General features: G+C 50.9%; 2 protein-coding genes across 2 annotated transcripts; both read right to left on the bottom strand.

Moving 5' to 3' along the window:
* Positions 1–57: 57 nt before the first annotated feature.
* GDF15 (growth differentiation factor 15) lies at positions 58–1739 on the bottom strand. Its single transcript, XM_064497338.1, has 2 exons — positions 1292–1739; positions 58–1064 (listed from the first exon to the last, which is right to left on the bottom strand). Exons 1-2 carry the CDS (start codon positions 1629–1631, stop codon positions 313–315), a joined length of 1092 nt encoding a protein of 363 aa, XP_064353408.1. The 5' UTR covers positions 1632–1739; the 3' UTR covers positions 58–312.
* Positions 1740–11050: 9311 nt separating this feature from the next.
* Positions 11051–27981, bottom strand: PGPEP1 (pyroglutamyl-peptidase I). The gene is made up of 5 exons (XM_064497339.1): positions 27850–27981; positions 24406–24458; positions 18543–18659; positions 17917–18149; positions 11051–17558 (listed from the first exon to the last, which is right to left on the bottom strand). The coding sequence occupies exons 1-5, from the start codon at positions 27881–27883 to the stop codon at positions 17366–17368; spliced, it is 630 nt and encodes a 209-aa protein (XP_064353409.1). The 5' UTR covers positions 27884–27981; the 3' UTR covers positions 11051–17365.
* Between the last annotated feature and the right edge of the window lies 1 nt (position 27982).

Here is a 27982-nt window from a genome sequence, read left to right on the forward strand (position 1 = left end):
GGCCGAGCACCCGGCATCGCTGCCGCCCGGCGCCGCGGAGGAAGGAGCCGCCAGCGCCCGCGTTTGCATCGCTTTATTCCTCGGCATCGCCGCGGCGGTCCGTTATAGAAACATATAAAACACAAACGAACAAACGTTCCCAACAAAGTATTCCCACAGCCATAAAATACAATAAATAAATAAATAAGAAGCGGTATAAATAAGTCCGTACGAGTCCACGGCAGCCCGTGGCGTGCAAACCGGGGCAGGGCCGTTCCCGCGCCCGGAGCGGGGCGGCGGCGGGGGTGGCGGCGGGGTGCACGGCGGCGGCCGTCAGGCGCAGTGGCACTTGGTGACGAGCATGTCCTCGAAGACGGTGGAGACGAGGCGGCCGTCGCCGTCGTAGTGCATGAGCACCATGGGGTCGTAGGCGGCGGGGACGCAGCAGGGCGCCGGCGTGGCCCCGGCCAGCGCGTGCAGACGGGCCTTGACCTGCGCGTGCATGCTGGCCGCCTTGTAGTTGTGCGGGCAGGAGCCGGCGCAGAAGCGCATGTAGTAGCTGCTGGGCGCCACCACCCAGTCGGCCCAGCCGATGTCCTGGAAGGAGACCTTGAGCGAGCGCAGGCAGCACTTGCCGTCGCTCTTGCGGCACTCGTCCTCCAGCGCCCGGGCTCGGCGCGGCCTGCCGCCCCGCCGCCTCCGCGTCCGCGTCCGCACCGCCAGCACCGGCTCCTCCGCCAGCAGGGCCGCCGCGTTGGCCGGGAAGGCCAGCTCCAAGCGGAGCGTCTCCTCGGAGCCGGCGGCCCAGGGGCGCACGGCCGCCGTGAGGTCCAGGGCGGTGCCGGGGGGCAGCGGCTGCTCGCGCAGGGGCTGGGGGGCCGCGCCGGGCGCCGGCAGCCGGGAGACGCGGACGCGCGGCGGCGGCACCGAGCCGGGGGTGCCCAGCGCCTGCTTGAAGAGGCTCAGCTCTGCCCGCAGCACCCGCAGCCGCTGCTGGAAAGCCGCCGTGCGGGTCAGCAGCAGCTCGTAGCGGGAGGTGCCGGGGGGGTCCTGCTGGCTGCTGGGGGGGTCCGGCTGCCGCTGCACTGCGGGGACAAGGAGGGAAAAAAAACAGTGTCAAGAGTTGCAAATACCCAGCTGCAGCCCCAACCCGGTCCCCCCGCCCCGTGCAGCTCCGCGGCACCTCTTGAGTGCTCAAACCCCGGCAGCCCGGGGCGGTGACTCCTCCCCCGGGCCAGGCCATCGCCGGCTCCATTCATGCCCGGTCATGTCCCCAGTGTGCTCGGGCAGCGCCGCCTCCCGCCCCGCTTACATGTGACGGCCAGCCGGTGCACGCTGCTCCGTCCGGACACGCCGCCTTCCTCCTCCTCCTCCTCCTCCTCCTCCGCCGCCGCCCGGCTCCGGTTGCCCATCAGCTCGGCCACCTTCTCGGCGTAGAGCCGCTGCGCCCGCCGGACGCCGTCGGGGTCCAGCGGCCGCCGGCCCGCGGGGGGCCCGGCCATGCCCAGGCGCTCCAGGATGCCCCGTTTGACGGCTTCGAGCTGCAGCCGCTCGTCGCCCGCCGCCGGCGCCCGCAGCTCCACGCCGGAGAGCAGCAGCAGCACCGGCAGGCAAGTGGCGGCCGCCCGCACGTCCCGCGGCGCCCGCCGCATCGCCGCAGCCCCAAGCCCGCTCGCGCAGAGGCCCCACGTGCCGCTGCCAGCGATGCCGGGAGTGCAATGAATGAAGCTGCCCGGACCCGGCTTTATAGCGGGTGAACTTCGCCCGCCCTCCCCCCCCCCCCGCCCCCCCCGCCCCGTCCCGGACACGCGCAGGCGGCTGGCGGGTGACGCCGCAGCCAGCACTGCCCGGGCTTGCTGCAATCTGCTTCGCCGCTACGGGAGGATATGTAATGCTTTTCCCGCCGGGATCGCATGTAAACATCTGCCGGCCACGCTGTGGTTTTTCCCGCTGGTCCCGCTGGAGGAATCCCCTGCCCCCGGCAGCCCCGGGCGGACGGTGCGGCCGTCCCCTCCGCGGCTCGTCCCTGCCCCGCGGGTCCCCCCGGGCTGCACCGCGTCCCAGACCCTGCCGAAACCCAGCTGCTGCTCCCGGATGCAGCCGGGAGCATCCGATGCTTGCGGTGCCGCAGCAGCGGGAGCCGGCGGCTGACGACACCGCGGCCCTGCTTGCCGCAGCGGGCGGTGGGGCGACGCCTGCGTCCCGACTCGCCGCCGGCTCCTGAAGTAACCGCCGGCGAAGTTGCATCATTCCTCGGCCGCCTGAAGACGGGCTCGCGGCACAGCTGGGCCGCGGGTGGCACCGCTCCAGCGGCGCTTGGCACGGCAGAGCGGGGCGGGGAGGTCGCTTTGCCCGCGCTCCGCGGCGGGGTGGACCGCGATTAGCCTAATCCCGAGATTTAAGTGTGCTCATCCTCCCTTCCGCCCCGGGACGCGGTGCCCCGTGCGGCCCCGTCTCCCCGGCTGCTCGGAGGGTCGCCTGAGGCCGAGCGTCTCACCGCGAACCGGGCGAAACGCAGCTGGGTGCACGGGGAGGGAGCGGCGCGCGTGCCGCCGGCGCTGGCACCGGTCTGTCCTCTTCCCCGCGGCTTCAGCTGCGACCCGCGCCACGAGGCGGTGGGGAAACGCGGCGTCTGCAGCCACCGCCCGGGGTCCCGGCTGCAGCACCGCACCGGGCGCCAGCCCTGGGGCGAGACCTCCTCGAGCAGAGCCCGTGCCGCGCCGCGGGCTGAGCCGGCCGGCTCGGAGCTGCACGTGCAGCGGCCGCCGCTCGGAAACCTCCGACCGATCCGTGGTGGCTTTCGCTGCCCGGAGCCTCCCGCTGTCGCGGTTGCAGTTGCTCCGGGTTGGAAAGCAGCCGCGCGTGCGGCTCGGGAGCAGACCTCGGCCGGGTCTCCCGCGGAGCATCCCTGCAAGCAGGGGTGGCTGCGACCCGTCCCCACGTCACCCCCCGGCTCAGGGGGACGGAGAGGCGGGCGCACGACTCCGCGGGGACCGAGGGGCCTCCAAACCATGCCCGGGGGCAGCAGCCGACCCAGCCGCCCAGCGAGGGCAGCCGCGCGGCGACCTCCGAGCGCCGGCGCCTTGGGCGAGACGGGGCAGGCGACGAGGCCTCGCGGCCCGGCTTTGCAACGGGCTTCCCAGCGGCAGGCGCGCTGCTCGCCACGAGCCCCGGCCGCGGGTGACGCACGGCGGCTCGCGCTCGCGGAGCATCAAAGTTTGCTGCAGCCGGATGTTTTCTTCCGAAAAGCACCAGTCGGAGTTGGAGATTTACAGTCCAGCGGTGGCGATAAGACTTGTGTTTTAATAGCGACATTTGTGTGCTGATTACACAGATCCGGACGCAGGAGTAAACAGCATCCTACGTTTCCTTCGGTCCTCGCTCACCCACTCGTACACGCCGCGTTGTACCGCGAGGTCAGCTGCACCCAGCGCTTCTTCCCCGGGGAAAGCAGTTCCTCTCCGTTCAATCCTGGCTGTTCCAGCGTGCGTCCCCAAACCGGTCCGATCGCAGCGCAACTTTCACCTCGTTGGCACAGAGCTGGAGCCGCGACGAGGCAGCGGTCGTGGGGTGCGGACGGCCCAGGAGCCGCGGCCCTCGGAGCGCGTTCGGCGCGGGGACGGAGGCGAGGGAGGGCAGATGCCCCAGCACGGCTGCTCGTGTCGGCCGGCAGCGAGCGGGAGGGACCTGCCTGCTTCCCGGGGGGAAACGGGGGATTTTGGTCATTAAAACAGCAGTTCGGTAAAGGCAGCTAGAGAGGCTGGTGGAAAGCCTAGCAGCAGTTCCGTTTTGCACAACTTGTTTCTGTGTGGACCTGCCCGAGCAAACACCTCCCTCGCGGGCCCTTCTCCTCCCGCCTCTGCCCGTGCCGCGATACCGACCTCCGCGGCGGGAGAGCCCGCGCTGGAGGAGGAGACCGCGCTGCACGTGCCGAGACTGAACACCAAAAGGGAGGAGAAGAGGAACCTGAGTACGAGCTACTTCCCCACGGGACGCGAGCCAACTGCCATCTCCGGGCGGTTAAGCCAAGCCAACCCGGGCAGGGCTTGCAGAGGGCCCCGAGAAGCAGCCGAAGCCCGGCGGAGCGTGGGCCAACCCCGAACCGGCTCCGCGGCTCCTCCAGCGCGCTGGCTGCCCCGTCCCGAGGCGAGCCTGGCCGTGGGGCTGCCCCGCTCCGCTTGGACACGGTGCTGGTGGTTTTGCCTTCTGCCCAAGCGAGAGGCTCCCCGGCGCTTGCTTGCAGCCCGCACCTTTGCAGCAACCCCGGTTCCTTTCCGTGGCGTTTGTCGCTGCCACCGCAAAGAGGGACAGCTCTCCTCTCCAAAGCCTGGGCCAACCAGCTCCTTGCAGTCATTGAGCAACCGGCTTCCGAAGAGGTGCTCGGGGGCTGCCGCCAAGCCAGGGCCCCGCGGGGAGGGGAAGCTGCACGTCAGCGGTGGAGGACAAGGCAGGCAGTACTTCCAGGTAGCGCATTTTAAGGCAAATGCTAAGAAGCGAAGAGCAGCGCAGCTCCCCGTGCCGCCATGTGAAACGTTGGGTGAAGCTCAGGGCCTCGGCGCTGGGAAGCTGCTGGCTGGAGGCAGCTCTAGCACTTCTGCAAATATACCACTGCTTTAGGGCAAAATATATATATAAAAATAACCTTGGTGAAGGGGAGAAGCCCAGGCAGCCTCCAAGGCGGTTGATGGAAGGTCACAGCCGTGGCGGCCCTGGCCAGGAGGTTTGTTCTGTCCCAGTTCGTGCCACATCGGGAAAGAGCTGGGACTCGGTTTTGAGCGTTATCCGGGAGTTTGAAGACGGACACAGCGGGAGCAGAAGCAACGGCTCGTCCTCCGCTGCCCGTGGGGGGGTTCAGAGAGCCGCGGCTGGTGTTTTCCCATGCTTACTGCCGTCATGATGAATCTGCAGTGGACTCTTTCCTGACCTTTAGACATTTCTAAATATAAAACAAACACGATAAATCAGGTGAGCAGAAAACAGCTTTTATCCTGTTGCAGCAGGAATCACGTTTCTCTTCCTTTGTTGTGAGTTTACAGCAACTGCCAAAAATGAAGCTTCGGTTCCACTTGGAAAAGCCATTTCTGCCTTGACTGCACTCGCTGTCAAAGATTAACTTTAGTTCCCAGACTCCTTTGCCCAAACAGCACAGGAAATTACTCAGATCCAATCGCCAAAAATAGAAATCCTGCCTGACATGTTCTCTCCGTCGGTGCCTAGAAGGACTCCTCTGCATCGATGCTCGAGGCGCAAGAAAGTCCCCTGCTTGCAACACGCGCCTTTCCTGGCACCGGCTCCCCGGCCGGAGGGACGAACACGCGGTGCGGATGCTCAGGCTCTGCTCTGCCCTCTGGTCACGCTGCTTTACAGCTTCACTGTGGTATTTCCCTTTCTGCAGGCACAGAGATGCTGCAATGCCTTGAAATCGTCGTCTGCCCCGAGAGCAGCCAGCCAGACCAGCCTGGGCGAGATCAGTGATGACTGTTGAGAGGAGCAGCTTTAAAAAAAAGCATTTCCATGATGCAATTCTCTCTCTGTTTGAAGAGGGAACGCGTCTCACCCCTCCAACCAGCCCGAACTCTTAGGATGCAACTCGTGTAGCTCATCGGTGGTGGAAGTTCTCCTTTCCCACCTGCACCTTTCTAGGAAATGGTCTCTGTTCCCTCTCAGGCGAAACCACGCGTAACGCCCCACGCGGGCCTCGCTCCCGGCCGCGTCTCTGCCGTGCCTCTCGGGGCCGTGCCGCTCCCAGCCCGCGCAGCCTCCTGCTCCGAGCGTGCCACACGCGTGCCAGTCCCTTTCCAAGCCCCAATCCGCTCACCCCCTCCACGTCCCAGCCTGAATTTCCGCATGCTGCCCGTTATCCCGCTTTCAGGAACGTTTTGCTCCCTCGGACAGCGTGCGTTGAGCCCAGGAGACCTGAGACTCCCCCAGGCAACCGGGCGCCGTTGCACGAGGCGCCGTAGACGAGGGAACTCGGCAGATGGGACATGATAACGTCTAGTATTTTATCCCGAGAAGTCGTTTTAGCCTCAGCTGCAACGCGCATGAGAGCCGCTGAGTGCCGCCTCCCGGGGCAGGTAGCCCCGGTCCCAGCTGCAAGGACTAGGAGCTGGCACGGCGGGATGAGCAGGGAATAGAGCAGGGAAGGGGCCTGGGATGGGGAGCCCAAGAGACGCTCCGTGGAAGGAGAATGCAGAAAGCTCCTTAAAACCATGGGATTTACCAAGCGTCTCGATGTCTTCTTTAATGCCAGGTGCGGTTTTGGATGAGGCAGGAGAATGAAAGCCTCCAAGTTAAAGAATAGTGTAAGTTTGCTATTAATCTACACAGCCCCCAACACCATTCCCCCCAGCGTGCTCCTGCTGCCGGGGCCTGCATACGCGTGTGCCCACGGCTCCTGCCCAGCACCGTCGCGCTGCCGCGGTGTCACGTGAGTATTTACGTGCCCTGGCAGATCTGGGAGCTGGCTGCAGCACCAGGAGCCCCCCTGGAGCCTCCAGCAGTGGTGAAGCCCAAAGGGCTCCTGGCTGCAACCCCACGGCTGCAGGACGACCTCCTGCTCCGGGCAAGGGGAGCTGCCCATCGCGCGGGAAGGGGGCAAGCAAGCACCGTTAGAGCAGTGCGATGTGGTGCCGCAGAGACCCACAGCAAACACCGGCACGGAAAGATTTGTGCCCCCGCGGTCCCCCCCGGCTCTTTCTGAGCACTTCCAGGTCCGCGGGATCGGAGAGGGACCAGTCCGGGCTGCTTGCTTCAGTCTGAACGCAGGCGCTCGTGTGTCTGCTGCACCAGTCAGGAGGATATTAGTCACCTAAGTGCACAGCCCAGTCACGTGGCTCCGGGAAGGGTTGTGCAAGAGAGAAGGTTGCTCCAGGACCGGCAGATCCATCACTCCGAAAAGTGGCACGCAGGCACAGAGGGAGCATCCAGCGAGCCGACAGACTTTCCCTGAGCCCGGGACGGTCTGATCTGTGCCGCTGTCCAGAAAATAAGAAGCGTTCTACGATTTGCAACCAAATAACAGGGAACCAGCTGAGAAAACTCGAGTGTGTAGTGCAGGTACGTGGCTCATGTCCATCTGTACCTCCGGAAAGGCCGGAGCTGGACAGTGAGTTACTGCAAAACAGAAGCGCTGCTGAAATACCGTGCTGAGGAGCTAAGGGAGAGGCGGCAGTGGGGACTACGACGGCAGAGCGCTGCCTACCACGAGGGCAAACTCGGGAGCGTCGTCTCCTCGAGCAGGCGGCTCGTACCAGGGATTCTTCCCCGTTGCTTCGGGAGCCTGTCCATCATCGAGCCAAGGAGCCGATGGTGCAAGAGGCAGCAAACCCTGGCTGCTATTCACTGAGAGCTTTTTGTTTGCAGACGAAACTCCGCTCCCCCAGGCATGTGCCTTCACATGCCTCCAGGAAAGGCAACAAGGGCCACGGCTGCTCCCAACTCGTGGCTCTGAGCAGGCAGGAAATTCCAGCCATTCTCCCGTACCAGACCCACAGCTGCATGTTTCTGATGGAAGCCTGGGGAGCCCTTCACAGACACCGTAAAAAAGGGTGGGTTCTCCATCACCTTTGCTTGAGGTCAGCTTTGATTTGCAAGCCGGGAGAACGCGGAGGGCTTGCAGCCTGCCAGGTGGATGCTGTCCAAAAATCCCACTTCATTTACGAACAGTTTGGAGGAGCTGAGGAGCAGGGGAGGGAAAAAGAGGGGGGCAGAGACTCCCAGATAGACAAAGCTGTTGTAAGAAAGAAAGCAAATGTGATGAGATCTGCTAGGAGCCAGTCGACCAAAGGGATCTCTGAGTCCGCAGCCCAGAACTCCAAGCGGGATGCAGCACCCGGATCCACAGAGCTTCCTGGCCGACGGCCGTGCCAAGCCTGGGTTTCTTGCCCCAGAGCACTGTGGTTGCAAAATGCCCCTGTCAGCAGATGGCTTGTTCAGCAGGATGACATCATTCTGGGACCAAACACCTTGTCGGAAAAGCTTATCACCTTGTAAAGGAAATAAAAAAGCGTGATTTCAGCGCGCACACAATAGCAGAAGCAGGGATTGGCTCGCAGGAGGCCAGTGCCCTCTCCGGGGAGCACACGCCACGGCTCACGTTCGAGGAGGAGCTCGGGTCTCCACGGTCCCGGCTCCGCGTTGGCTCGTGCGGCTCGTACCGCCTGACTTTGCTCCAGGCTGTCGGCAGCCCGTCCCGTGCTGGGCATCAGCGGGGTAATAAAAGCGAGTGGACGGTTCAGATGTCCCGTCTCCGGAGAAGCAGGTAGCGAGCTGAGCGGGTCCTGACGGCAGCCCGGGAAAGGCGGATAGAAGTCCCCGACCTGAGCTGGCGGATCAAAGGAGACCAAGAGTGAGCACCCAGGCACAGAGCAAGTCTGTGGCAGAGACTGAAAACAACCCTTTAAGTTTTCGTTTCTGATGCCCCTCTGGTCCCAAACCAGCTTTTGCTCTCTGGGCTGGGGCACGGCAAAGGCCTCGCACGGCTTTCGGGCTGCCTCTGCCCAGCGGTGCTCCCTTAGCGCGGCCTCGTGCTCGCCGCGCGGTGCACAGCCCCGCAGGGATGCTGGAATCCTCCCGGGAATCCTCGGGGATGTCCCTCCGCGGGGACAGCCTCCAGCGGGGCCCAGCCTGCTCTACCTGTAGCTCACAAAGCAGCTGGCAAGGGGCAGAGACTGAAATCGCAGTGTTCAGCGCAGTCTCCGCTCGCTGCTTCTGGGGACGTTGCTTCCCCAGGTGATGCCTTGCTTCCCCCGCACCTTGGCGGTGTTAGAGGTGGCGGAAGACAGGACTGCGATAACTCATGCAAGACACAACAGCACCGAGCCGACGCTCTCGAGGAAGGTCTAATTGCTCTACCCACGCAGGGCTGTTCCAGGCTATTTCCCCGGGTCCGCGCACAGCGAACCAACCCCCCCCAGCCGTGCAGCAAGGTGGAAGCCGTGGGCAGCCCGGCCCGGGGCCCGGGGCCGGCGTCGGCTGTCTGGCAGCACCATCTGGCGGTACCGGCCCCATTCCGGCTCTGCGGCTCGCTCCGGCGGCACCGGCACGGCCGGGGAGGGGAGGCAGCCTGGACGCGCCCGGGGGGCCCCCGCGCTCCTGCCCGTCCTCAGCCCAAGCCCGGTGACAGCAGCCCGCAGAGGAAGAGCAGCAGCGGCGACCGCCCGCAGCCCAGGCGCGACGGCGAGGAGGGGCAAGCCGCGGCTTGCCTGGGCTCACGAGGACCTTCGCAGGGACGATCGTGAGAACTCCCTGCTCGGGGACTCGCTCTCGAGGGAAGCGGCGTGCAACGGCGGTTGCAGCCTGCTGCGAGTTTCCAAACGCGCTGCTCATCCTCCCGTGATCGCCGAGGCGGGGTTTCCTCCGCCGGAGGAGCATGACACGAGAGGTACGACTGGGAAATGCATTACCATCGTTTCTCAGAGGCTTTGAGAAGCTTGCAATGGGTTTTCAGCCTGAAGATCAGGCCACCTTCGCAATTGCTCTAACCTCTGCTGCTTTCTGCTGCGTTGCGTAGCAGAACCCACAGTCTCCGCGTCTGCCCCCCCCCCCCCCGAGTCCCTCGAGCTCTCCAGCTCGGCAGGGAGCGGGTGCCGGGATCCCCGGGGAGACCCGCTGCTGCCGTTCCAGCCGGCGCGAGAACAGCGAGGGCCGGACGCAGCAGAAACGTTTCATTGCTAGAACTGGCAGAGCTGAAGAAGACAGAAGAGATTTAGGGTTCGCTGGGCAGCGCGGATGCTGCATCACACAGCTATGAAGTCCAGGCTGAAAAGAAAGCCGAAGAAGTCAACCGGACGAGCTGCAAGCATCAGCACCTCACATGTTCGGCGTATTGGTAAAACACAAAGGTTTCATCAGACTCTAACGCTTTTCATAGGACGGTAACTGCCTTTCCCACCTGCAGCACACTGGTATCTGTGAGTAAGTTTTGGGAAGCTCTTTGAGCCCTGACAGCACGCGATGAACCTTTTTGCGTTCTGAATAGGTGGCTGCAAAGAGACGAGCTCGGCAGGATGTCTAATATTAGGTTCAGCAACGCTCTTTACTGCCGTGCAGCACATTTCTGCTCCAGTCGCTTATGGCAAGGCAGAACTAGCGCATACACCGTGCAGACTGGTCCGTACAGACACCTCATCTAAGAACAAAGCGGCAGGAGTTACCTTCTGTTTAAAGAAATGCACTGGTTCCAGCTTGGGACACAGAGGCAATTCCCGGCTCTGGAGGACAGCAGCTCCAAGAGCCAGGGAGAGCTTCTATGAAGTCTTTGCCAAGTGAATAACGGTAATAAAAAAAGTCTGAGTAGAACGGACATCTTTGGTGTGAGAACTGTGTAAGTAGGTTTATTAATTAGATCTTTTCACCACTACCTGCTGGAATTATCCAGCTCAGAGTGAAACGGGTAAGTCTCCAACTTGTAAAGCAAAACCGCTAAGCAGCTTGTGCTCACCAAAGCCTCCAGGATTACCGGCCCCTCAGGAACCCAGTGCTGCGGCACGCCTTTAGGAATCATCACCAGATCAGGGAAAGGACACACACACTAGGCCTCTGTATTTTAATACCAGTAAGTCTGAAGAGATACAGCTATTGCACAAGTGATATTTGGGTCTAACGCTGTGTGTTTGGGCTTCATCCGTCACATGCTTTCCGTGCATCTTGAGGTCACCTTTCCAGTGGTAGCTCGGACACACAGCACAACGGAGCAGCAGACAAGACACCCCTGCAAACAAACGCCTAATAGATGGCAAGACAAATCTTCCAAATGCTCTTCTGAATAAGTGACATGAAGGTTCAAGATATGCAGCTGACGTCTAACAGACCTGAGCCTAGATAGCATCTGTTCCCCTTCAGAAAGGGCCACGCTGGATCAGACAGGAGGTCCATGTAGCCCAGGACCTTGTCTCCAACAGCAGGAGGTATTTAGGGGCTGGTATAAGAACAGGACAAATATATTGTTATCTATTCCGTCTATGATTGTTGATATGTAATTTAAAAACCCAGAGTTAGAAAAACACAACCCTATAAAGGGCATCTTGAAAAGCGAGTCCTTCAGAAGACTGTCAAAGAACACCACGAGTGAGAGTTCAACTCTTTATTTACTTTGAAATATCAGTTTAAATTTTCAGTTACAAAGTCCAGTCTAGCAATAGCAAGCTGAAAGTATGTTAACGGTTCTTTATTACACAGCCCTTTCGTGACACACGAGATTGTTTGGTTTTACAAGGCACTGCAAGAACACACTGAGGAAAACAGAAGCCCCAACAGATTCATAATTGTAGCTCCAGGAGTCCTGATAAGCACGAGATTGGCAACACCTGAGATACCCAAACAGACAACTCTTTATTTCACCACAGTTAACAAAAGGAGGACCCAAAATGCTGGGCGATAACATGCATGACCAAGTCCGAACAAAACACAAAACCTTAAAGAACGACAGAATAACTATAAAGAAAGTGGCCCATCGAACCGACAATGACAAGTAAGTAGCAAATATTCCGCTTTTCCTTTGTCGGGTCTGAATGTGTTTCAGAAAACCTCAAGAACGCAATTCAGTGCAGTTTCTAAAGAGCACACTTGGATAAAGGGGACACTGAGGGAGTTCAGCAGTTTCTCCCAGTGATAAAAGCCCAGTCTTTCCACCCACCTCAGGTGCGAATGGCTCATCTGTCCCCATCACCGCCACTCTGCTTCCCAAAGCGAGCCCAGCGCAGGACAAGGCACTCCCTGTTCAATCAAAGTAAACATTTGCAATTCAAGAAGCTGGTGCAATATAAAACCTGACCGTGTACTTAAGTAGCACAGACTTATTTAAGGGCAGTGTGTAGTCTCATTTCCTATATCTAATTCCTATTTATTGGGAGGCATTTTGTTCTCTATTTTGTCTTAAAACAGACTGAGCAGAAGCAGATCTCAGCTTTCAGTTAATAAGGTGAAGAATTAACAATATTCTCAGCTTTGTTTCTACTTTGCAGGTTTGGCAAAACTGTCACTTTAGTCACATAAGACACTAATCAGACATGAATACAAGTTTTTAAGAAAAAGTGCATTTTATACTGCAAAACATTAGGGTTTCTGGTGCAAAAATAACAAAACCATCTGCATCAGTTGAGATGTGTACTTATGATATCAGCTAGTGATATTTTATCCATGCCAACAAATTAAGTTTGAAAACAAGTCTTTGCAGCTCTGAAATTTCATTAAAACATTATTGGATGGCATATTAAAGTAAGTAAAGGAGACAAGAGGAGTGAAGTAACTCTGTGAAAGTTTGTTCCAAGCATACAAATCAATTGCTAACAATTTTAATATCTGCACTGCAGGATGAATTCTGAAAATCATAATTAAAAAAATACACAACTGTACTTTCTACGACTAAACATTGGTTTCCAGTCAGTTTTCAAACACTACCACTCCCTCTTGAAGTAGCTTAGTGTCTGAGCACAAATTGCATGGTTAGAGAGTTAGAAACACACTATAAGTTAAAAAGATGCACAAGTCACAACTACTTAAACCATGATATAACATGGTCAAATCATAACAGCTGATTTAGCCTAGTGCTAGCTCTTGTGTTAGCTGGGAATTACCAATTCAACTCATTTACATAATTATCCCATTTTTGGTTTTAGGAAGCTCTTCCTACTGCAATTCCTTTATACATTTCCTAAGAAAGCCTGCATGCAAGGTCAGTGAATTACACACTCAATTGAATGAAGATTATTCAAGTATTAGAAGAAACTTAGGTAGACTGTAAGTTTTTAAAAACCTTTCATTAACAAATACAACAACACTGGGAGTCTGTGCTGTCCATTTGCAAGTCTGCAGGCCTGGAAGCTCGTGGGTGCTTATTCCAGGCATGCCACTCAGCGACAGCAGCCTGGAATAACACCTTTTGCCAGCTGACTGAGGCACTAAAAGGTTAAATATTGCCTGCACAACTGGCAGAACAATAAGAGAGACACGCTGAAGTTCGAATGCTACATCTAAGTGAGACGGTGTACATAAGTAAATACAAATAGCGCAGTTTCCTACCTGACTTACACAGTACTTGCAGTACAAACCCTAAGGAGATAAAGATAAGGTGACATTAGATGGGAGCCCTGGCTCAGCAAGTCAGCTCTGCTGCGGGCAGCAGCACTACCCAATGCTGCAGCAGAACAGGGACAACCCGCAGTGCTTTAAAGGGTGACGCTGCACGCGGACAAACGCCTTCCCCATTTCTGCAAGGAGTCACCCGCGGATCCCACAGCTGAGACGCGGGAAGCAGCGACTCTTTCACATTTTCTCCAGATACCTCGCCTCTGAACTTCCCTCCTCATCGGGGTGAAAGCAGAACGACTGGTCACTTCTCAAGTCCTGAACTTTTGAACATCCTCAGTCAGTTTCCTCCCCGAAAACCCTTTAAGCTAAACAGTTCTTGGCTGCAGTCTCATGTCACAACCCCACTCAATACCTCTAACCATCTTCATGACCTTTCCACCCTCTCCCACCACCACCTTGCTCAAGAGGAAGCAATCAGATTGGGAAATACTCCAAATAAGCACGAACTGTTCCACATGATCTTACAGATCCTGACATCCTTTCCAAAACTGTCAAAAAGCAGATAGCTTCTGCGCAACGGTCCGTCATAGCCCCACTAGTCTTAAGGTAAAGCAGCTTTCAAGCTCACAGGATTTTTTCTTTTTGCTGTGTCTCATAAAGTAGATTACGGTGTCTTAACCCAAAGGAAGTATCTCCTGACATCACAGTCACCAGTTTATGAAGGAGTTTATGAGTATCTGGAGTTCCTCAAAATCCTCCGCAGCATTTAATAACCAAAACAATTAAATCATCATCAACAAACTTCACCCACTCTTTAGCCAATCCCTACCCCAAGCTGTTGGCAAGTACATAAAATGACATCAGACCCAAAACAGGGGAACCTCCCTAATTCTCCCTTCCACACAAAATACTCTCACACCCATTTCTCAGCGAAGGGTATTATCAGACCCCAGTTTGCAGTCACATGTTTCTAAACCGTTATCAGTGTTTGCATTTTCTAAATTGCAGGCACAGCAAGGAACACTAAACCTGAACTTCCTACGCTTACTCACTAGCACAAAAATTTCTGTAGTTGGCAACAGGTCTCCCAGTCAGTGCAAATTAGCAAATTCTATTTATTGATGATCTGGAAGAGAAAGCGGAGAGCAAGCATTACACAAAACATCACCTCTTTGAAGCTCTGCATCATTTTTATGTCATATTTCCAAAGAAAATATGCAGCTATAGGAAAGACATTATGAATTAATGAATTTAACAAAAAAAACTTTTAAAAAACAAAAGTATTTAATTTAGGTTGAGATTAAATAAAATTAGCTTAATGCCATTTTAAAAAGTTTCACTATACAAAATCTCTCTACCACCAAGACACCCTTTACAAATACAAACTCTGATGACTAATTCTCGAGAACAAAAAGATTATAAAATAAATAATGTTGTTTAACAAACTGATCACATGGAGGCGTCACAAAAACAGATTATGAGGAAATGCACGGTTTAAAATGACGCTCAAAGCAAAATATTTATGAGAATGAGAATTTTAACACTGACGTGTAGAAAGTCAGCTATTGCAGTTCTGAGACAAACAGAAGTCACTGAAATCAATTCAGATTTTCCCTTTGAGTGGCAGAGAGGACCAAAGATACACTTCTAGGAAGAACAGCTCTAGGTGCTGAGCAGGAAAAATTCCACAGGCTGAATAAACTAATTTGGGAAGCGGTTCTCCCCATGCAGTTTCCACCTTCTACCTTCCCTGCTGACGAATCTGGCGATTTTCTTCCTCGCGCACACCCCGTATAACTCCTCAGCGCCCCAAGTGAATCCCACCGAGGCCGGTGCAGCATCCACGCCAGCGGCGATGCCCCAGGCTGACCGCTTACGCTCAAAGGAAGCATAAAACATTCCACGGATAAACACTGATAAATACAGCGCATCTCATTCGGAGCTAGGGACGTTTATCAGTAACAGAGCACAAGGCCGAGCCGTGATCTGCCCCAACCTCTCTCCTCGACGGGGCGAGGACCAGCAGCCAGGGAGCACGCAGCAGAAGGCCTCTGCCCCAGCAGGGCAGCGCGGCTTCTGCAGGTGACCCAAACGGTCAAGCCGCGAGGCTGAACCTTGCCGGCGGCCTTCTGAGCGCAGCGTCCGTGGGCTTTGCTCTGCTAGGCCAGCCGGCCCTCCGTACGGCCATCCTCACAGCGCCTCAAGCCACGGTCGCTTCCTCGCCTCACTAAACTGCTGATCTTCCACTCCCGTTTTACTCACCGCTAGAAATATTAAATGTGCATTAAATAGCGTTACTGAAAATTACTTAAATCGATTGCTGAACTCAGCAGAACACATGAATTATTTCTTTTTTAAAAGTTTAGCAGCTAAGATACACTGGTGATAAAAACTTCTTACCAGATAAAGGAATAAACCTACAAGAAGATAAGTACCTTAACTATTTGCAAAAATATGTCAAATCACCAATATTTAAACAAAACATTAAATATAATAAATTACTAATCAGAAAGTCTGCCTGCCTGCTGACAATCTGACAAGTGCTACTTTGTATTTGAATGCAAAAGAGAATATTTGCTTTGAAGGCAAATTCTTTTGATAGAAAGTACAGTAGTATTTTGCTTGGTAAGCCAGAAGTATATCCCAACATCTTCATACACAGTTTCCCTTAGCGAAGTTATTACAACTGCAGAAGTCTGCATCCTCTCTCCAGAGTTACAAGGAGAAGTGGTATTTTCTTCTTCACTAAACTTCTACTGGAAAACAGCAAGTTAATAGCAGCTCTCACTGAGAGATACTGTAGCAGAATCATCCATAATTAGAAAAATTAAAATAATGATATCCTAAGAAGTTTCAAAATGTTGGGTTTCTATACATATATATATATATATTTGTAAAAGTATTAGAATCAAAGCACAGACCTTCTCATTTAAGTGACTCCTTAATGAGACATCCTGGTCTTCAATTACCAATTTTATTTCTGTTCCCACTACGGCATCCTCTTTCTTTCACTGGAGTCTTGTAATTTGGAAGCAAACGATACTCCTAGCGTAAATAACTCTTAAAGTCCTGCTCAGAACCTGTATATACGTTTTCCCAAATGAATTACTTGGAAAGTCCACACAAGAAGCAGCGCTTCACACCCTCCCATTGGGAGGGGGGGCACTAATAAACCACCTGGACTGCTCATTCTAGGCAAAACTCCTAGTTTTCCAAAAACTGTCTCTGGTTTACAGACAGTGGGAATAGGTTTAAGATTTTAGAGTATTTGAATTGGCAGAATATCTTTGAGTCCACATGTTAGCATATTTATGCCTAAAATAAATCAAGGTGGCAACTTAGAATTCAAGTTAAACATTACTCTTCATCTAACCTCTAACGAGAATGAGAATTTATAACGAAGGAAGTTATAAATTACTCAACCTTCACCTTAAAAATAACAGCTAGCACCATGAGTCTAGGATAAAGATCTCCTGCAGAGAAAGTGGCCTTTAACAAAGCTATTTAACCGCTAATAATTTGCTTTATACACATACGAAACAATGTGTTTTGTACAGGAGGTATATGTTGATTTGAGTGAGGAAGGTGGCATCAAGAGCATAATAAAAAAGACATTTGGAAGTATTTGGCGCAAGTTAGGTTCATACTGTGTACAAAAAGCTATCTCCTGCTTCACAACAAAAGGAACCCAAAACACGTCCCTCCCATTTGCAGCTACCGGTTAACCAGTACGTTACAGAAAGCCCTACTAATATTTGGAGATTGGGGGTATGTGAGAAATCGGTGCCTAAAATATTTTCTGATTTTAGCAAAACAATTTAGAAGACTCCTCGTCTCTAACAAGTACTGTTTTACAACGGATAATCCCACACCACTCCAACTATTTTCAGTTAAACTTTTACATCATGACCTATAATTTGGGCCAGAGTGGAAAATCAAAACAAAATGAAAGCAAACCTTTCGGCTTAAGAATTAGTCATTAGAAGATGGTTTTATCAATTCCCCGCACCTGAATGCCAAGTCCTGATGAGAAACTTTCCATCTGTGCTGTATTAGACTGGTCAGTAGCTGTCACTTGACTGACAGATAAGCTCTGGATAAAGCACAGCGCACATACTTCAGTCACTTCAGAAATGAGTAGTTGCAGGTGTTTAAAAGAAGAGACTTTTGAATCCTTTGTTGCCTAGGCTGAAATGCACATATTTGACAAAAAATGTCAGTTTCTAGAAGTGGAATTTTCATTTTTGAAGTCTCCAATTCTTGTTCTGTACGTTTCAGACAGACTGTCTTCCCCAGTACTTCCGTAGCCGGGAAAATTTTGGAAGTGCAATACTAAGATAGCTTCTGCCCAGTTTCAGTGTTCATGCTGACAATTGATTTTTTCTTCAGAGTGCTCCAAAACATCAAGCATTTCTTCTATTATAGCCTGTAGTGCCCGACCCAGCTGTTCTGCAGTATACGGTTTTCCCAGCGGAGGCACATGAACGAAAGCGGACCTCCCACGGCTCTGGTACAAGGAAGTATAGTAAGTGAAGTCACAAAGGTATCTGAAATATAAAAATAAACCTTATTTAGCAACAAGTGACAAATACAGTGTGCAAACTGCCTGACAGCGTGAACTGTGTTCTTAGCATTCAGCATTGCATCAACATCCTGCAATAAAATGTGGAATACAAGCCAGGTATTGCGTGTTTGTGAAACTGCTTTAATCTAATCTAGGACTATGAAACACAAGAATCTCTCCTTTCCCTTACGACCGCATGACCGCAGAAGAACGGGTGGATTTGCTGGCCCCACTGGAAGTGAAAAGCGTACGAAAGGCACGGGCCTCAGTGAGCTGAGCACGAGAAGAACATGCTCTGCAGCGTGAGCCTGTTTCCCCCATCGATCACTAGCATCCCATACCTGCCCGCGTCCTTAGATATAGTGACAGTGACATCCAGCTCCAGTGCTGAGACTCTCTTGCAAACTGTGTCCATGTCAATAATGGAATCGATGCATTCTGGGCCACCTTCTATGCAACACTGAGAGCCTGGGCAGAAGCGGCAGTTGTCTAAGCCTTTATAACCTACGTTATGGCCACACTTCTCCAGAGTTACAGTTGTAGCCATACCCGAAACACCTACATGAACCACCAGCTACAAGAGAAAAGAAACAAGTTAGATCAACCAAAATAAAAATGGTGGAGAATCAACAGCCCACTATTTCCAGTAAAATACTGATGCAGTTGTTGCATGAATTCTTACATGAATACCACAGTAACAAGTCATTTTATCAGTGAACTCGTGGGTCCAGTACAGAACAATTCTGCTGACTTCACTCCCTCCCCAGGCTAAGTTTTAATTCACTCATGGCAAGATGAATGTTGGCACAATCGCAACAAAGCCCACAAAAGAAGAAAACATCTAGTGAGGGACTACAGTTCTAAACATACATTAAAAAATGTGACTTCGCATTATGCTCATTACTGAAAGAATGCCAGATTTCAATCATTTGTTCTGTCTTTTCTCCTCCTCGCTCTACTCACTCACTTGTGGACTGTGCTTTTTCCATAACGCAGGAATTAGTCTTTGCACGGTCTGATATTCGACTGGGATTTCATACACATGCAGATCCACATCCTCTCGCAGTCCTAGCTTCTCCAGTTCCTAAGGACATAAGGAAAGAAAACCCAAGAAGATCAGACACAAACTCAGCAGAGGATATACTTCGGGAAGGTTTAAGCGCAGAGTGAGTCTGCTGTAATGGACTAGTAGAAGCTTACATTACAGGTTAAATAACCCTATAAACAGCCCTCACACTGCCTTCCTACTCCCTGAGTAGCCAGAAAGTGGGAGCCATTGGACTAATACCTTCCCCAAGTTACAGGGAGGGGGGGGAGAAGCAATGCTACTATTCTAGTTCAGTTGCTTAATACAGAATCAAAGCAGTTTTCTATATCATACCGTACCCTGCCTCAAAGAGAGTCTCTTTAGAGGTAAGACAGAAGGAGCAGCAAAAAGAGAGAAAGAAAACATAATCGGGAACAACAAAGGCATCTCCTTGCACCTGCGTTAACAGCCCCCATTGACGGGACCTTTTGTTTTGTTCTGATGTGTGTGCAACAAAGAACTCAACATTTAACTGACAACAGTCGCCAGCAACGCCCACGCCAAAAGAAAGGGCTGTCTATAATATTCTTAGAAATACTAACTTTTTGAAAGAACTGAATGATATATAGAGAAAGCGGAATTGGAGAATTACATTCATAGTCTAATTTGTTATCTCTCAGGATTGCTGTTTTCATGTTTGTTTCCACATAAACAAATAACAGCTCTCACCTCTAGTTAACAGCACTGCAAGGCAGACTGCGCTTCTCTACAAATATTAACAAACATTCCTCATACGAAAAACAGAAGCAACATTGGCACACCCTCTGCAACATATTTGTTTTTACTTTTATTTTGGCAGAATCAGAGATACAAAACAGCCTATTTCCAAAATAGAAAATGGGCTTCCTTTGCTAGCTTCACCTATACTATCTAACATATTGTACTTCACTTTGCAACATTAACTTTTACCATTTGAGTGATTCAGCTAATGCAGTGAACTATTTCTTCTTCTGTGATGTTGACTAAAGTTATGCCCTAAAACTACCCCACCTATCTCGGTAACAAACTTAGCCGATTTCCTTTAAACCCGGTGAAACATAAAGTGTCAGTTAAATACCTTGGAAAGACTTCCTTAGAACAAGGAAAGAGGGAGGGAAACAGAAAGATCATCTTTTTTTCCAAAATACCTGACAGGAAAGAATATTGTTTCATTCCAACATGCACTGAAAGTTCTCTCTAAATACAGCATATGGTCTTGAACATTTTCCAGCTTGAACAGTGGCATAATTATATTTTATAGGAAAGGGTAAAACTGTAGATTGCTCACTGCTTAGTTACAGAATGCAATACTAGTGGTGAATCTGCCTTAGAGTGCAATGCCAAACAGACTTATTTGACCATTTTTCTTTTCTCCTTTGCTCTTCTTTGGTCCTCATTTTGATATACTCCAGTCTCACCAGCAAAGTTTCAGTTAGATGCTTGCTCATTTGGTACTTCAGACTTTAACAGTCTAGCCCAGAATAGGACTTCATCAGAAGGGAAACTTTCCAGACCTATCAAACCCAAACTTTCAAAAACTGTAGGAAAGGATATACTCACACGGTCTGAAGCCTCTGAAAAAAACTCTTAAACTAAATCATCAGCTGAGCTCCAAACCTGTGCTGTTTGTTTGGGAGCCTTGTGCAAGTCTACGCCGGGAGGCACTTTTCAAGTGGCGTGAGTGATTTCAGCTGTATTTTAGTTAGAAGCTTCTCTTCCTGCGCTTTTCTCCCCTGAGATACATGTCAGTTGAAAAATGCAATTCCACTCGTGCCAGAAGCTCAAAATGATCACTTGTATTAACAGCAAAGGAGCTGCGCGCACAGCAAGAAAATAACCTGAAACTCCCACGTCCAGAAACCACTACAATTGTTTTCCTGGGTCTGAAGTAAAACCAGCAATGTTAAAAGCCATCAAACTATCAAAGGACATTTTAAAATAGTCTTGAATTATTAAATGAGCTCCATTCCAGGTTCTGCTCCACTTTTACGCAACTCTTAGGCTTTATTTTCCTGTGAACAGAGATTATACTTGCAACTTCAGGTTAAGAAGTGCAGATTATTTATTTCCAATGAACCTTACTCTGTTTCAAATCTTATTTTTAACCAGGTTTAAAATTCTTTTAAACTAAAGACAGTGTAAAGTTCAGGAGAGGAGAGGAGAAGAGAGGATTCAAGTTTTCTGGACTCTTCCACTACAATCACACTTCCTCTATTTTCTAATCTAACCGTGGGCATTATTTTAGCACTGGGTTTTTTTTTTTGCAGTTATCAGCATGACTCGTTTCTTTACTAGAGTTCTGAGGGAAGAAAACCCTTCAAACTTGTATGGACACACATAGGCAGGTCTATGTAATCTGTAACAAGATTTCAGATAACTAAAACATGCAGAAAAGACAAGAGAAAGACTTTCACGGACCAGCAGATATGAGCAACAACAATGATAAATCACTTGCTCTGGCTCTGAGGGCAAGCCTGATATTAAAGGCTCGCTGTATTGATTAGTGTCTGGCACACACAGACATTCATTACTAGAGATGGATGCTAAGTGATGTTTCATCACATCTTCTTTACACAAACCTGCCTCCAAAACGCTAGCTAGTTTATGTGCTGCATTAATAAAATAAGCAGTTTACAAATTAGAGTATTTAAATACTAGTTAGTCTCCTTAGAAAAACTCCAGAATGTTAATGGGTAGGAATTCATCATCGCTTCTCTAAAGAGCGTGAAACAGCTGCTAAAGAGGAATTGGATAGTTAGAAGTTTTACCAACCGCGCACTCGCCGCAGTAAGCCAGAAACCTCAGGCCTTAACTCCGGGCCAGACCATTCCGACGGCATCTGTGTTCTCCAAATGCAGACACACTAAACGTAGTTTTACAAATTCACAGCTTTCTTTTAACCAAACAGTGAACATGCGCTTCCATTCAATAGTAAAGATGTACTCTGGCCCCCAGACAACTTATTATCTGCAGCCTTGTATACCTGACAAATATAGAAAAACGAACATGTTTGACCGATTCCCTGACCCCTCAACAATGGACTTCTTTGTGAGCCTTTAATATCCTTATCAGGTCTGTCTAGACACCCTGACAGCAATTGTCCTTAGTAATGTCAAAACGCACTCTGACCTCTCTCCTCGTCCTCCAGCTCAGCCAGAAACACTTCAGCGGGATGAAGGCAGGAGCCAATTAGCTTCACACTCGGCAGGGCACACCTGTGTCTGCCCCGACCCGCGCGGCTCAGCGCCGAGCGCTGCCTCCGACACGCCAGCGAGGCCGGACGCGCACGGAGCACAAAGCCAGCTCCGATAGCTTCTTCAGAGAAAGGTCTCTCCCAAGCAAAAATTGCAACTGAAAAACATCCTCGAGTGACATATTACGAAATCTAAAACATGGGACAGAAACCCCTCATTTTATAATACACAGAATATTTTCATTGTAGGCCTCAAAAAAGAAAAGGAAAGAAAATGGAAGTACGTTTTTCTTCCCTCTGAATTTACAGGCTGTATCTGTCCCATGCATAAAAATCTCCAAACATTTAATCTTCGCATTATTAGAATGTTACAGCAACCATTTAAGATACTCTACATGTTGCCTACATGTAAAAAAATCACTTACTTTTCAAAAAACTGTACTAGAAATTCACTGCAGTGCAGTCAGAGGAAAAAGACACACCATATTTGTGTTTGATTTAGGAATACCAGAAAAAGGACTAGAAAGAGAAGCAGAGAATTTTTTGCTCAAGATGCAGGATAATAAATGCAAAGATGTAATAAACCAGAACTAGCTTAGCCCTAAAGCTAGGAAGGATTTACAAAGATTGTTTAATTGATTTTTCTTCTATTAAAATGCAGATCACACTGTCTGGGATTCAGAAACTCAGACACGCCTTTGTGTCCACTCAGCTCCATGAAGTCCCCTGTCTGAAACTTGCACAATGCCCAACTCGCATGTGCTCAAAGACATGCTGTTCCTTTTTGTTTGGGCCTCTCCAGGCTGAGACAGAGTAAGGAAAGGCAAATCCTCTACACTGCCTGAAAGTTTATGTTTTTAGTCAGATTCTAACATAAGCTGTGAAATAGGACTCAGAGGAAGACCAGATCTAACACAGCAAGGCACACAACACCAATTGTAGTTTTATATTTTCAAAACACCCCCAAGCCCATAAGATGAATTAAAAATTCACATGATTGCTTCATCTATCAGCAACACAGCTGAGCAGTCATCAGCGCCTCGAGCTGCTGGGCTGAAGGAATGATATGCAATTTCTCTTATTACAAATTATATATTAGGTTTGTTCTTGTAAACCGCATCAGGACACCCACTACTCTTTCTTTCCCAGAAGCACAACACGCTTTTTTGTATCTTCTCTAGAACAAAAGTAGCTTGTTTACAGTAACTGACCTGACATGAGTAAGAACAAACCAAACCAAACAGCCTCACTACTAAATTTTAATAGCATAGGCAGATTTTTTTCCATATGTGCAGCTTACATTTTCCCCCAAACTTAGGCTAAGCAAATCCTAACTCGGATATATTCAGCTCCAAAAGGCTCATGGAGCCAAAGGTTTAGTCTTTTTGTACCAGCCAGTGCATTAGACATCTGGACATTAGTTGACTGTAATTGATTATAGTTGTGATTTAATTTAAAAGCATTCTGAAGAAGATATTAATCTCGGAGGTCTGAAGGGAAGAGAGATGTGTTGGGGAGAAAAATAGATTTACTTCCCTGGGTAACTGTACTAAAAGGTACCCTTGAATTCCCAGGAGTTTTGTCATAAAACACATCCAGAAGTGACAAATAAGGAAGAAGTGGGATAATGTGGCAGCACTGTCCCAAGCCAATGTTTTTAGCGCATCCTACAAAGCATCCTTAATTCCTTAGTCTAGCAGGGCATCTAGCTAGAGTTGGATTTCTTCTTCTTGTCTCATTTGTGAATATATCCCAATGAGGTATATCATACAGATGAATGTGGTCATGCAGATACACAGCTACAAGTGGCATAAACTTGATTAATTCAAGTGCGCATGATCTGCTCAAGCAACGCTGCTTCTCAAGCAAGGTCCGACTCCGTGAGCTAAAGTCAGTCAAGCAACATTCACCTGCTGCCTTCTCGAACGAGAGACGAAGCTGGCTCTGGAGCAACAGATAGTGCTCGATCACCCCCACGCCTCCTGCTTCACCTGCTGCAGCCCACCGCTGACAGCGGATCGCCACGAAGGGAAGAGAAGGGAAAGGAGGCAGTGGTAGCTACTTGCTTTGGAGTCAGGGTCCCGAAATTCAGACCCAAATCGGACTACTCTGCAGTGTACTCGACTCCACAAGACTGTCACGTATAAGTCTCATTACCAACGTCCAGCTTAAAGGTTAACCAGCTTGCCCAGATTCAAGCTAGAGTTGAGAGAAAAACATAAAAATCATAAAGATTTATTTGTTTTTGAGTCTCTAAAGAATATTAAGTCACAGAGCGTTCCAGCCCCCGCTTCCTCATTTGACACCTTTCAAATCTAGGGAGTTAGCCTATGAATTCTTTACTTGCCTTAGCTATATTAATTCAATCTCATTAAATTCTACTAGTTAAAGGATTGTTTTCTAAGAAGTGAATAAACATTATCCATCTCTCCATCTAGATATCTGGAGTGAGCTGGTCTCAGGTGAGAAACTGGGAAGACAAGTTATAATAGAGTTGCAAACTAAAATCTGTAAGGATACATTATCAGCACGTCTCTCTGTTTTAACCTGCCAAAAATGAAGTTTTGTTACCTGAACTGCAATCCAACTGGCATTAACAGCATGTTCTCCAAATGGACCAAACCCTGAAACAGAAGTAAAAATTCACAGTGACAAAATCATTCTTATAGGTTTGACTGTAAGTTGCAAAGTAGTTTGCGCTTGCCTGTTTTATACATTCTAAAAGATAAGCCACTTCTTATAATACCCAATTCTTTACTTTCCATCTAAGTACTAAATAAAAGACCTCCACAGAAATGATTGAAGCATATACCTTTTATTGCGAAGGAAAACAATAGCTTGCCTCAACAGAAACTCTTTTTTCTCATCAGACACTGGGGAAGCATATTTTTTCCCTCCTGACCAGGTTAGAAAAGCTTGTTATTAACAGGTAAGTTGACCGATGTCAAAGAACAACAATCATTATTGGATTTTCCATTCCTGACTGCTACAGTCCAGAACCGATGCTTCCACAAGCATGGACAAGTCTATCTTGAATATCTTCTCTACTGGGAAGATCTTCATCAAGATCTCTATTAGGACTGGTTATGCTTTAAGAGAAGTAAACAGAACATTGCTGACAACTCATCTATACTAAGCAGCAGAGGTATGACAGCCTTATGAAAATACTCACCATGTCTAAATTTCTTAATGAATAACTTAGAGTTAACTAGTAATCCATAACATCTTTTCCAGAGCAAGAACACAAAGGTTAGGCAGTTTATCTGGGTGCGATGTCAATATGCTTTAATTTAAAATGTCAGAGTTTCCCTATGAGCCCAATGCAATTAGAAGACATAAATTTTGTCTAACTTGTGAAAGGATTTGAGAGAGACTACAAATATTCTATGACACATTAATGGAAACATTCTATTTGCTATCAACAGTAAGCTAAGTCTGAGGTTATATTGCACATAGCCGCATAAAGAATTAGCACAGCATGGGCTCAACAGGAACTCCACTTCGAAGGAACTCTCACAATTTAACCAATGCCAGTATCTCCTCAAAAGTAATCTTCTGAAGTTTTCCACAAGATTGAAACGTAGGTATGTTTTTTCTGTATGGGCAAACCGCCAATATAAGTAAGATAATCTACAACTGCAGCACAGACTAACAAGGCTAATGATCAAATGACTTTGCAGCTGCATCCACAAGTCAGTGGTGTGCTAAACAACTTTCTGGAAACAAATAACCACAACCCTCTATGTCTCATTCCTAAAGAAATTATAATTGTCTTATAAAAACAAAAACAAACTGAGTATCTCTTTTTAACAATTTCAGCTACAAAGGAAGTGCACCGGAAGGCTGAAATTCTGCAGGTGCCCAAACATGTAACGTAACCCTCCTATTCTGAAGCCAAATGTGACCTGGCACAAATACTACAGCGGGCTATTGCTCCTCTGACTCATCTTCTATATAGATCCCTTGTGTTACGCCTTTTAGAGAAGATAAGCAACTTTGTTGGATAGCATCAAACTCCACCGAGCATGCCCAGGAGCTCTGCATCCACAGTAGGGCCCTCCGAGGCTCATTAGCAGTAAACCAGCTGCAGAGATCTTTATGGGATTATCTCCTTAAACAGTTCTAAAAAAGAAATTGCACATAAATAATACTTATCCTCAGTGAGCACATATTCATAACTGAAAGGGAACACAACACCGCTGCCAATTTTAAAAAGGAATTTAGCGTGACATCTATGACAGATTAGCAAATAGTAAATATGGGTAGAGCTGATAAGGTAGCCACTAAATTTCAGAAACAGACTTCCTACGAAACCAGAAAAAAAGAAAGGGGAGAAGAAGTGTTGCAAGAAGCAGAGTATTTACTGACGCAAGTTTTCTGTTTAGTCACTGCTAAGTGCAGCCACTTAGCAATAGAGACCAGTTTGGAAAAGCCAGAATTTGCCACCTGCTTCTTAGCTCCGTGCAACTGTTCTCTGCAAAGACACTTGCCTCCAATTAAAATCACTCCAGCGCATCGACGACGACGACGAACCCCTCGCCACTTCCCCTGCCCCCGCGCTCGCTATTCAAACGGCCTCAACTTCAGCTGCGCAGGCAGCGCTGAATAGTTTGGTCGAGTTCCCCATTTGTCACAGAGCTGCCTTCCCCACAAATCAAGCCGGCCGGCCTTTGTACCCTCGGGAAAAGCGGCTGACAAGCTCCGCGAGGGCCTTTCATTCCCTCACTTCTTCCTCCCCCCGGCACTTCTGCTGCGCTGCGCAGGTTATTTTGATAACAGTTTCGGCTTCGGCACCTCAATGGCCCGGGACGCGCCGGTCGGCCAGTAAATCCTCCTCTGCGCTCCCGTTTTCCTGCTCCTTGGCAGAATCGGTCCCCTTCCTTCCCCCGCAAGCGAGACCTCGGGGAGGATTGGGGACGGAGGGAGGGGGCACCTAAAAGCCCCCGGCCCGGCCGAGCGATAGGAAAGCCGCCCCAAAGCCCCTCGCCAACTACCACGGGCAGCGCTGGCCCCCACCCCACGGTCCTGCCTCCCCGGGGCACCCACGCCATCCCCACAACCCCACTTATCACCCCACACATGGGACAGGTCCCCCCTCCACCCCCTCCTTGGTCACCCCCCCCAGCTCCTTGCTGCCCACCCCTCTGCACGCACCCCCAGGGGCAGCTCCCGGCCCCCCAGCAGCCCTCCCCAAACGCCCCCCTCACTCACAGCTCCCCCCAACATCTGCCCCCCCACAGGGCAGCTCCTCTCAGCTACCCCTCGTTTACCTCCCCCCAGCACAGCTCCCTCATTTACCCCCCCCCCCAGGACAGCTCCCTCATTTACCCCCTTCATATACCCCCCCCAGCACAGCTCCCTCCAACTGCTCCCCCATTTACTGCCCCCCAGGACAGCTCCCTGATTTACCCCCTTCATTTACCCCCCCCGGACAGCTCCCTCATTTATCCCCCCCCCCATTTACCCCCTCTCAGAACAGCTTCCTCCAACTACCCCCTCATTTACCCCCCCCGGACAGCTCCCTCATTTATCCCCCCCCCCCCCATTTACCCCCTCTCAGGACAGCTTCCTCCAACTACCCCCTCATTTACCCCCCCCGGACAGCTCCCTCATTTACCCCCCCATCTGCTGCCCCACAGGACAGTTCCCTCATTTATCCCTCTCATTTACCCCCCCCAGAACAGCTCTCTCCAACTACCCCCCCCATTTACTGCCCCATAGCACAGCTCCCTCATTTACCCCTCCCATTTACCCGCTCTCGGGACAGCTCCCTCCAACTACCCCCTCGTTTACCCCCCTCAGGGCAGCTCCCTCATTTGACCCCCCCCCCATTTACCCCCCTCAGGGCAGCTCCCTCATTTGACCCCCCCCATTTACCCCCCCTCAGCGCAGCTCCCCCCCACTCCCCCCCCGGACAGGTTCCCCCATCCGCCCCCTCAGGGCAGCTCCCTTCCCTTACCCCCCGCCCCCCCCGGACGGCTCCCCCCCCGCCCGCCCGGCCCGCCGCCCCCGTACCCGTCACCACCACCGCCCGCCGGGGCTTCTCCATGTCGCGCTCCGACCCTGCCCGCGGCCGCCCCGCACTGAGCGCCGCGCCCCGCCCCGCCACCGAGCGCGCTCCGCCCCGCCGCCCAGAGCGGCCCGCGCG

Source organism: Dromaius novaehollandiae, chromosome 25, assembly GCF_036370855.1.
Source record: "Dromaius novaehollandiae isolate bDroNov1 chromosome 25, bDroNov1.hap1, whole genome shotgun sequence".
Classification (NCBI taxonomy): Eukaryota; Metazoa; Chordata; class Aves; order Casuariiformes; family Dromaiidae; genus Dromaius; species Dromaius novaehollandiae.